We start from the raw sequence: 11,328 nt of genomic DNA on the forward strand, positions 1-11,328 counted from the left end.
TTAGATCGACATGCCACCATGCCGACGGTTCAATGTTCCGAAAACGGAACCCATTGGTCCGAAGGTCCCGTTTGTCCGACTGTTCAAAAAGGACGCGCATTAGGCCGACGGTTCAATATGCCGAATAGGCCAATTCCACATGTGTGATTATGAAACCAAAAATAAAAGACGATAGCTTAAGTTCCAGCAGTGCACTTCACCAAGCCAGACTGTTGATGTGGGCTTGAACGGTCACAAGAGGTGAATTTATGAAGCGCACGTTATACAAGGACTAATACTTTTCCCGTAAAGGAGTCAAACGGTGAGTGAAAATCAAATACAATTTTTATCTTTAGTAGCTGTGTGTGGGCCTATATGTGTTGTTTACTGTGTTTACAGTGGGCTTTTAGCCTAAATAATTTCGCTGGTATTGATTTAGTCAAACTTATACCTCATACCGTGTGCTTAGTCAAGTGTGTGTGTGTGTGTGTGTGTTTGTGTGTGTGTGTGTGTGTGTTTTCGTGCCTGTGTTGAGAATTAGACCTTCGCTCTCTGTCCATGGGGCTGAAACACCCTGTCAAAATGAAGTATAGCGTTGTCACTTTGCCCTCCAATATTCATCGTGAACGTGATATGTAGGCCTAGGTTGTATTTTGGAGAGAGAGTGAGAGAGAGCGAGCGAGGTATAAAACTCTTTATATGTAGGCCTATTCGGCATATTGAACCGTCGGCCTAATGCGCCTCCTTTTTGAACAGTCGGACAAACGGTCCTTCGGACCAATGGGTTCCGTTTTCGGAACATTGAACCGTCGGCATGGTGGCATGTCGATCTAATGAGAAATATTTTGGACCATTGAGACGTCGGAACAATGAGACGTCTGAATTACGGGCAGGCTCCCTGTGTCGTGGCTGGTAGCTGTTAGCTGTCCGCTGGTAGCTGTTAGCTGTCCGCTGGTAGCTGTTAGCTGTCCGCTGGTAGCTGTTAGCTGTCTGCTAGTAGCTGTCCGCTGGTAGCTATTAGCGGTCCGCTGCTAGCTTTTAGCGGTCCGCTGGTAGCTGTTAGCTGTCCGCTGCTAGCTGTCAGCTGTCCGCTGCTATCTGTTAGTGGTCCGCTGGTAGCTGTTAGCTGTCAGCTGTCCGCTGCTAGCTGTTAGCGGTCTGCTGGTAGCTGTTAGCTGTCCGTTGCTAGCTGTTAACAGTCCGCTGGTAGCTTGTCATCCTCCTGGGAGCCTCCGAGCCTCCTGCCTCCACGCTGCCTCATCGTAGCATCTCCCGCTTCCCGCTGGCGTCTCTCTGCTCCTCCTGCGCCTCCTCATCCTCCTCCTCAGCCACTAACTCCTCCGAGCTTCTTCTAACCTCCTAACCCGCGAATCGATCACCCATCCCCTGTGGGCAGAAGACCTCCTCCCCTCCCTTCATCCGCTAACTCAGGCTAACCTCTTTATGCTAGCTCAGGCGCTCGCGCGCGCGGCTACCTCCCACAGTCATGTGCAGCCTCCTGGGAGCAGCCTGAAGACGCTCCCAGCTACCGCCCACCTCTCTGACTGCGGCTAACGCGCGGGGCTACAGGTTAATTATCGGGAGCTCTGATTGGGTCCAGCTGTTGTTTCCCTTTAGCAGAGAAACAAAGAGTCAGCGCTGCTGAACGCTCCAGGCCCGTCCAGGCCGGCTGTCCCTGTAGTGCGCTAAGCTAACCCTAAGCTAACCCTAAGCTAGCCCCAAGCTAACCCAAAGCTAGTCCTAAGCTAACTCTTTGCTCTCTGCAGTCCCTGATTCTGTTCCGCCTCCATCTTTAACCATCTCACCGTGCCTCCATCTGTCCGTTGGTAGCGTCTGTCCCTCTGTCCACATCTTGTCTGAGAGTGGCTGTTCATCTGTCCTGTTTGTATCTCATGACCTGTGCTGGTTGTGCGCTCCAACACCCCCCCCCCCCCCCCCTCCTGGTGTCCTCCCGGAGCCCCCCCCCCACCCATGCGGTCTCAGATGCATGCTGGTTAAGATAGCTCTCCTGGGCTTCTGGTTTCCGAGCTTAACACGTTTAACAAACCTGGAACTGGCTTCGTTTAGCTCAACCTCACGCAGCACGGGCCCCCCCAGAAACATGAACCATGGTCTATGTTCAGACTCAGCTATGGGGGCCGTTATCCAAACCTATTTTGCATATTTCCGTGACGCTTTTATCCAAAGCAACTTCCAATAATCACAGAAGAACAGTAGACCGCTCGGATGAGATGCCACACAATGCAATGTACTCGCGTTGTACACATATATGCGCTTGCCACTTAATATATATATACTATTAAATACATATATATATATATGTAGCATATGCTATGCTGGAAAGCTTCACACATAGGGAGCTTCATGCTACATGCTCAGAGAGGTTCTCCGTTCCTCCTCCTGCAGACTCCTCCGTCACATCCTCGCTGTTTCCCCTTCCTCTGTCTCCATCTGGTGGTCGTAGCCTGCTTGTACCCAGTGTGTATCCAGTGTGTAACCTGTGTGTACCCAGTGTGTATCCAGTGTGTAACCTGTGTGTACCCAGTGTGTATCCAGTGTGTATCCAGTGTGTATCCTGTGTGTGTGTGCATCCTGTGTGTCCAGTGTGAGTCCAGTGTGTACCCAGTGTTTATCCAGTTTGTACCCAGTGTGTATCCAGTGTGTACCCAGTGTGTATCCAGTGTGTACCCAGTGTGTATGCAGTGTGTGTATCCAGTGTGTATCCTGTGTGTGTATCCAGTGTGTGTACCCAGTGTGTATCCAGTGTGTATCCTGTGTGTGTATCCAGTGTGTATCCAGTGTGTGTATCCAGTGTGTATCCAGTGTGTATCCAGTGTGTATCCTGTGTGTATCCTGTGTGTACCCAGTGTGTATCCAGTGTGTATCCTGTGTGTATTCTGTGTGTGTGTGTGCATCCTGTGTGTCCATTGTGAGTCCAGTGTGTACCCTGTGTGTATCCTGTGTGTCCAGCAGCACTTCAGTCACCCTGGGACCCAAACCCCGGTCTCACACCTCGCCACACACTGCCATTCAGCCAGGGACCTCTGGGCCCTCCCCGCCGGCCTGGCAGCACCTGTGTGTCTGTGTCTGTGTCTGTGTGTTCTCGGTGTCTGGCCAAGGGTCTCATCTCATCCACCTGGACCCTCTGCCCCCCCCCCCCCCTCCATCCTCATCCAGGTTATCAGAGCGTAGATCAGGAGCTGCAGACTCCCGCGGCGTTGAGCTACCAGCCCCCCACCCCGCTGACCAACGACTACTTCTTCGGCGAGGGCGACCCTAGCGTAGACTCGGAGCCCGGCTGGTTCGCCCCCGCCCGGCCCAGCGACCTCTCCCTCCCCGAGACCACCCGGGACCCCCCCGCCGCGGGCCCCCCCCCCACCGTGCTCCCCGAGGACACCTCCCTCAGCAGGGGGAGTCAGGGGGAGGGCCCGGGGGTCCGCTGCGAGGGGCCGGATAACGAGAGGCGGGGCTTTAGGGAGGAGCCCCCCCAGGTCTTCCAGGAGACCCCCGAGTCGGCCCCAGCCCCCCTAGAGGAGCAGGCAGGGGGGGCCCGGCCCGGGGGCGCGGCCGTAGACACCGGCGCTGACAGGAGAGAGGAGCTGGCTAGCGGAGGGAGGGTGGAGGAGGAGGAGGAGGAGGAGGAGGAGGAGGAGGGGGAGATGACCCAGGAGAAGATCAGGAGTCTGCTGGAGGACATCAGGCTGGAGGGGGGGGGCTCGGGGGACGAGGAGATGACGGAGGAGAGGGTGAACGCCATCCTGGACCAAGTGCGCCAGGCAGAGACAGACGTGTGTTCAGTTCCAGGCTGGCAGAGCGACGCCCCGGCCGCGCCCGCCCCCGTGGCCACGCCCGGCCCTGAGGCCACGCCCCCAGCAAAGGACGGAAGGTAGGGACCCCCTGAGGGGCTGCATCGGGGTACCCCCCCATAGAAATACTGATAACACTGCAGTTTGAAACGAGAGATAAACGTAATGATTGAATAGCTGTTATTTCCGGCGTTGCTGCTGAACTGCGGATCAATACGGCGATCCCACTGCCATCAATATACTGCAGATAGAAACACGTCATATCACACAATGCCACACCGTCACTGGTTATATAACCCCCCCTCCCCCCCTCTCTCCTCCCCCCTCCCTCCCTCCCTCCCCCCTCCCTCCCTCTCTCCTCCCTCCCTCCTCTCTCCTCCCCCCTCCCTCCCTCCCCTCTCCTCCCCCCTCCCCCCCTCCCCCCCCTCTCTCCTCCCCCCTCCCTCCCTCCCTCCTCTCTCCTCCCCCCTCCCTCCCTCCCCCCCCTCTCGCCTCCCCCCTCCCTCCCTCCCTCCCTCTCTCCTCCCCCCTCCTCTCTCCTCCCCCCTCCCTCCCTCCCCCCCCTCCCTCCATCCCCAGCAGTCCTGAGTGTGGGCCCGCCTCCTCGGGGTCCAAGGCTCAGAGGAAGGGCCGTGATGAAGAGGAGGAGAGCAGGAAGAAGAGCGCGCCCTCTCAGCACACCCCCCAGGTAAGCTGCTCTGCTCAGCCAATCACAGCCAGCTCCCTCAGAACCTACCCGATCTGACACGCCCCCTTTCTGACAGTAAAGGTTGAAGGAAAACCGAAGCGAGAAGCCACTGGTTAGGATCAGAGTCCAATGAGGGGGGGGGGGTCCTGTGTTCCTGATGTCCCGGGGGTTGGGGGGGGGTTCTGGTCCAGGGATGTGTTCCTGGTGTCCCGGGGGGATGGGGGGGGGGGTTCTGGTCCAGGGATGTGTTCCTGACCGAGGGGGGGGGGGGTTCTGGTCCAGGGATGTGTTCCTGACCGAGGGGGGGGGGTTCTGGTCCAGGGATGTGTTCCTGACCGAGGGGGGGGGGGTTGCCTTCAGGGAGGAGCTAGCGCGTCCAGCTCTGAGGAGGAGACCATCACCACCAGGGTGTACCGCAGGAGGGTGGTCCTCAAGGTACCAACACCAGGGGCCCGGGGGGGGGGGGGGGGGCAGAGTGTGTGTGGGGGGGGAAACGGCCCCCTCTACGTGTGTGTGTTTGTTTGAGGGGGGCGTTTGTTTGGGTTCATATGTCCGCCTCTTGGGTTGGTGTGTGAACGCAGCCTTGCTGTAGCTAACGTGGAGCTAACGCTGCGCAGTGTGATTAGCGTGAGCTATGCTAAACCTCTGCTCCGCTCTGTTGCTTGTTGTGAGCCAGAATGGCTAGCTGCTGCTCAGCTAACTGGCTAACCTGTGTTGTTTCGTCATCGATTAAAAAGGCTTTGTTATCACAGATATTAAAACAGGGATATCATATCCTTAAATAGTTATGCAATGTCTGTATGTGTGTGTTTGTAGATAGTTTAAAAACATTCCAGGCATGAAAATCCAAGGTTATGTGTTCCTGCAGGGAAGTGGTTCATCGTTCTTTGTGTGAGTTTGCGTTGCCTCCTTCCCGTCCTGAATGCACAGAGAGACGGGGCGTTGGTTCAAGGCTTGTTTGGTGCAGGGGGGGGGTCTAGGAGGAGGGTCTAGGGGGGGGGTCTAGGAGGAGGGTCTAGGGGGGGGGTCTAGGAGGAGGGTCTAGGGGGGGGGTCTAGGAGGAGGGTCTAGGGGGGGGGTCTAGGAGGAGGGTCTAGGAGGAGGGTCTAGGGGGAGGGTCTAGGGGGAGGGTCTAGGGGGAGGAGGGTCTAGGAGGAGGGTCTAGGGGAGGGTCTAGGAGGAGGGTCTAGGAGGAGGGTCTAGGGGGAGGGTCTGGGGGAGGGTCTAGGAGGAGGGTCTAGGGGGAGGGTCTAGGGGGAGGGTCTGGGGGAGGGTCTGGGGGAGGGTCTAGGAGGAGGGTCTGGGGGAGGGTCTAGGAGGAGGGTCTGGGGGGAGGGTCTGGGGGAGGGTCTGGGGGAGGGTCTAGGAGGAGGGTCTGGGGGAGGGTCTGGGGGAGGGTCTGGGGGAGGGTCTGGGGGGAGGGTCTAGGGGGAGGGGTTTAGCACCAATGCTCACATTCTAGTATCAGTTGGGCATCGCCGTAGCAACCCCATCCTGGTCCCGTCACGCAGGCCGCCCCCACATCACCGATTATGATTTGGTTTGATTTGGTTTGATTTGGTTTGTTTTATTTGATCTGGTTTGATCTGGTTTGATTTGGTTTGGTTTGATTTGGTTCCATCCCTCCCCTGCTGACCAGGGGGAACAGGCCCGCAACGTTCCTGGGGAGAGTGTGACCGAGGAACAGTTCATAGACGAGGACGGGACCCTGGTCACCAGAAAAGTAACCTCCCCCCCTCCTCCCCCCCCCCCCCTCCCCTTCCTCCTCCCCCCTCCCCTCCCCTTCCTCCCCCTCCCCCTCCTCCCCCTCCTCCCCCTCCTCCCCTTCCTCCTCCCCCCCTGCTCACCCTCCTCCCCTTCCTCCCTCCCCTTCCTCCCCTTCCCCCCCTCCCCCCCTGCTCCCCCTTCCTCCCCTTCCCCCTCTCCTCCCCCTCCTCCCCCTCCTCCCCCTCCCCTCACCCTCCTCCCCTTCCCCCTCCCCTCCCCCTCCTCCCCCTCCTCCCCCTCCTCCTCCCCCTCCTTGTGTTTTCATTTGAGCCATTCTGTCCGTTAACCCGTCCTTACCCCCCTCCCCCGCTGACACCGCCTCCAGGTGATCAGGAAGGTGGTGCGGCGCCAGGAGAGGACGGGGGAGGGCGGAGCTGCTGGGGACGGTGACGGGGCTGCTGCTAGTGGTGCTGGTGGTGGTGCTGGTGGAGGAGGAGGTGGAGGAGGAGGTGGAGGAGGAGGGAAGGGCAGGAAGAGAGGCAAGCGGTCCCGGGGGGGGCCCCGGGCAGACGGCCCCGAGGAGGAGCCCGGCAGAGACGGCCCTGCAGGCAGCGAGGGCCAGAGGGCCCCCAAGGGAAAGGTTGGCGAGAGCCCCCGCCAATAGAGCCCGTCCGGCCCCCGCGCTCCGGGAGGGACGCTGGAGACAGCTCCCCTAGTGGCCGGGGGCTGAAGCTCACCTGAGCCTGCTCCCCTGAAATGAAATCCTGACTAGAGCAACCATGAGACCCCCCACAGAGTCACCATGACCCCCCCACAGAGTCACCATGAGACCCCCCGCAGAGTCACCATGAGACCCCCCACAGAGTCACCATGACCCCCCCACAGAGTCACCATGAGACCCCCCGCAGAGTCACCATGACCCCCCCACAGAGTCACCATGAGACCCCCCGCAGAGTCACCATGACCCCCCCACAGAGTCACCATGACCCCCCCACAGAGTCACCATGAGACCCCCCACAGAGTCACCATGAGACCCCCCACAGAGTCACCATGACCCCCCCACAGAGTCACCATGACCCCCCCCACTGAGTCACCATGACCCCCCCACAGAGTCACCATGACCCCCCACAGAGTCACCATGAGACCCCCCACAGAGTCACCATGACCCCCCCACTGAGTCACCATGACCCCCCCACAGAGTCACCATGAGAGCCCACAGAGTCACCATGACCCCCCCCCACTGAGTCACCATGTCCCCCCCACAGAGTCACCATGACCCCCCCACTGAGTCACTATCACCACTGAGTCACCATGACCCCCCCACAGAGTCACCATGACCCCCCACAGAGTCACCATGACCCCCCACAGAGACTAGAGTCACCATGAGGTCCCCTAGCGACGGACCCCTAGCGACGGACCCCTAGAGACGGACCCCTAGCGACGGACCCCTAGCGACGGACCCCTAGAGACGGACCCCTAGCGACGGACCCCTAGAGACGGACCCCTGTCGAGGGTCGGTTCCTGATCTTACATTAAGATTGAGATTTCATTTTGGGGCAGCAGGTGTGGGTCTGTTGGATCGGCCGATAGAGAGACAGTGTGTGTGGACTGCTGGGGCGTGCGCTGGGCTCACAGTGAGGTTCTGTCCTTAGTGTTACTGCCTGTTCTGTCTTCAGTGTTACTGCCTGTTCTTTAGTGTTACTGCCTGTTCTCGCCGACGGTCCAGCTCTACACTGGGCTGACCTCTTGCACTGCCATGGATAACGTAGAGAACCCAGTACCTAACCTTCCTCCTCTTCACTAACTCTTCTTCTCTCCAGCATGTCTTTACTGGTTTGCAACAGCAAAATGAAATACTTAAAAAAATCACTCCACTGTTTTCTGCATGTATCCGGTTGATTCCTGGAGCAGCGGAAAATGTATCGTTTAATTTCTATATATATATTTTTTCAAAAACAAGTAGACCTATGTTAACTGTATTCCATCCTTTCCATCTTTTCCTCCCACCCCCTCTCTCTCTCTCTCTCTCTCTCTCTCTCTCTCTCTCTCTCTCTCTCTCTCTCTCTCTCTCTCTCTCTCTCTCTCTCTAGCAGGGGCGTAGGAAGGAGAAGGCTCAGTCCTAATGGTGGCGGCGGATCCTCCCGGTACGTAGAGTCAGACGGTGAGATGCTGGTGAGGTCACGTCTCAGGATGGACTCGTGTTGATACTGAACCCCACCTCTACCTTCCAGGTCCACGGACCCCTGGACGGCCCAGACCCCTGAACCCCTGAACCCCTGAACCCCTGAACCCAGAGAACCAGGGAAAATTTGACTTAATACGCATGGTGTTCAGCGAGACTAAAACACACACAAGAATGAAAACAAGAGAAAGAATCCATTTTCTGAGTTCGCATGAGCATGTCACCAAACTCACTTCCTGTCCAAACTGTTAATGAAACAAGATGGAGGCGACCCGCACCGGGCCTCACACACACACACACACACACACACACACACACACACACACACACACACACACACACACACACACACACGCACACACACACACACACACACACACACACACACACACACACACACACACGCACACACACACACAAACACACACACACACACACACGCACACACACACACACACACACACAAACTCACACGCGCGCGCGCACACACACGCACACGCACTGACACACACACACACACACACACACATACACACACACACACACACACAAACATGCACACACACAAGCACACACACACGCACAAAACACACACACACACACACATACAAAACATTGAGGAAGGAGAGCGTCCCCGGCCAACGAAGCTCCAAGAGGCTCCTGGAGACTCCTGGGGTCCCTGGGTGGCCCCTCCTTGGAGGTTCTGCCTGGAGGCTCCTGGAGGGTCCTGGAGGCCCCTGGAGGCCCCTGGAGGCTCCTGGAGGCTCCTGCAACCAAAGACAGCACAAAGAGGGGACTGTACATTGTTGACAGATTAAAGAGGAGCCTCTCTCAGACACTCGCCTTATATATTTTTTCTCGGGCCCCCGGTTCTCGGCCCTCCAGCGTGTGGATCTTTCTAGAAAAAAAAAGAAAAAGAAAATAGAAGATGAAAGGGGTGTTTTGTTGTAAATATAAATGACACTGTTAAAGAAAAGAATAGTGGGGAGAATAACGTCTGTACGACTCAGATGGTTTATGCACTGGTCCCCAGGAGCTCTGCTCCGGAGACCAACACTGTGTTCAGCTCTGGCAAGGAGCTCACGTGCACTAGCACCACGAGGCCTCCTTAAGGAGGCCTCCTCAAGGAGACCTCCTTAAGGAGTCTCCTTGAGAAGGCCTCCTAGGAGGAGGGCAGGAGGCATGGCCGCGTGCAGGTGAGATCAGGCATAAAAAAAAACAGCTTGAATTTAAGCGAGGACTTGATTTCTGTTCCTCGCTACTCTTTAAACTATTTGTGAAACATTCTGTTTCTTCACAGTACTAACAGTTTGCTGCATGGCATTTCACCCTTTCTGTTGGTTCTCTTCTGATGCAAAGCACTCAACTACGCCCCCTGGTGGTACCTTGTACTACACGCAGACCTGGTGGTACTGCAGTGTTGAGCGCTCAGAACTCGAAGCATTTGTCTTTATGACTCGTTTTTATCTTTGGTTTAATAAAATTGTACCACAACAAAACACACCGCACACACACTTGCTCAACGATTGAGTGGCCAGTTTCCAAGCTTCAATGTTCTGCTTTAGAGAGGAACCTTCAGGTCATCGGCTCTCCCACTAAGAAACTAAGAAAAGGAAATGTTTTACTGCGTTTTGTAGCTCAGCTGGTGGTTAGCAACGGCTACCCTCCCCATGCGTGTAACTGGCCGTTTAAGAAGTCAACCATCACGTGTACTAGGATGTAAGTTTAGGCTTATATGGGTATGCTGTGGTTTTACAATGGGACTGTTTTAGGTGACTTACTTTACATTTTTATTTAATCAGCTGCTGTTTGCACAAGAAATGAGAATCGGTTGATTAGTTGTTTTATTTTCACCCCTGGCCAAGCTCGCATATGTTTTATTGACAGATTAAAATGGCTAAAGTTGATCTTGGTCACCAAGTGGGATTCTCTGGTCCTGTGTAAATCAGTGTCTGTTTTCATATAAAGTCACTCTAACAAGGACCAATTGTTGATGACTGGTTCCACCGTGTATGAAGAACCAACATAACCTACACTGGATGACCCAAGTAATTATTTAAACAGAAAATAAATTGTGTTTACTTGAATACAAGTCCATGTCTCTTTTGTTTGCACAAACATGATGCATTACAAGTGTGAAGGTGTGAAATACACAAAACAATGACCTCATCACTTAAACATATACATATTACTCTTAAGAACTCCAGGCTGTTGGATTGTATTCTTGGTGGCGGAAGGAGAATTGGTGTGTTGTGATTGCGCCGCATTAGCGACATCAGGTGGCCTGGCTGGGTTGTGAACAGGTCACAGGTTACGTGCTGTACCGTTTTAGGAGGCGACGTCGTATGGGATTATCATAACACACATTTCTAAGAATCGGCCACCTGGAGAGAATGGATAAAGGTTCCCGAGAGAGGGCAGCGTTAAGGTATGTTCTAATATGGTTAATGCAGAGGTACAACTATTCACTTATCCCATAATATATGCATACTTCAGCTCTCTGTAGGGCTATTTGGCAGCTCGCAATTAGATTTCGGAGTAGCTTGTTCTATGTGCGCGTTCTTTCCAAGGTTGCGTTCACAATGCAGAACAACTCCAGTCAAACGTTACCTGAGTGAAGCTGGGACAGCGTTCGAAACATGCAGATTTCATGAATCTAAACATGCGGACGTCATGTGTGCCTTGAATCTAAACATGCAGCTGAGCTGTCATGAATCTAAACCTGCGGACGACATGAATCTAAACATTCAGCTGTCATTTGGGCCGTGAATCTACGTCCTCATTGTATGCGATGCGAATGCGAAAGGCTGCAGCTCTGAGTTAATCATTAGTTTTCGTCCACAGTATATGCTTATCTTGAAAAACATCAGTTCTCTTCATGTTAATGTCTGTTGTTGTGTGGGTTCATCTCTATGATCGGAGATGAGGATGCTGATGACAATACAGTGAGTGGCTAGCATGACCAC

At 55.1% G+C, this 11,328-nt stretch overlaps 1 protein-coding gene across 1 annotated transcript in view; it reads left to right on the plus strand.

Annotated features, from left to right (window-relative positions):
• The window catches only part of LOC115531571 (ankyrin-3), a 106,206-nt gene extending 97,493 nt beyond the window's left edge, over positions 1-8,713 (plus strand). Inside the window, exons 13-19 of the mRNA XM_030340923.1 lie at positions 3,157-3,865; positions 4,365-4,473; positions 4,834-4,908; positions 6,113-6,196; positions 6,566-6,820; positions 8,271-8,324; positions 8,412-8,713. Coding sequence (XP_030196783.1) covers positions 3,157-3,865; positions 4,365-4,473; positions 4,834-4,908; positions 6,113-6,196; positions 6,566-6,820; positions 8,271-8,303 — 1,265 coding nt within the window. The 3' untranslated portion in view covers positions 8,304-8,324; positions 8,412-8,713. The remainder of the gene's footprint in view (positions 1-3,156; positions 3,866-4,364; positions 4,474-4,833; positions 4,909-6,112; positions 6,197-6,565; positions 6,821-8,270; positions 8,325-8,411) is intronic.
• The last annotated feature ends 2,615 nt before the right edge of the window (positions 8,714-11,328 follow it).

The sequence above is a fragment of the Gadus morhua genome, chromosome 18, assembly GCF_902167405.1.
Source record: "Gadus morhua chromosome 18, gadMor3.0, whole genome shotgun sequence".
NCBI lineage: Eukaryota > Metazoa > Chordata > Actinopteri > Gadiformes > Gadidae > Gadus > Gadus morhua.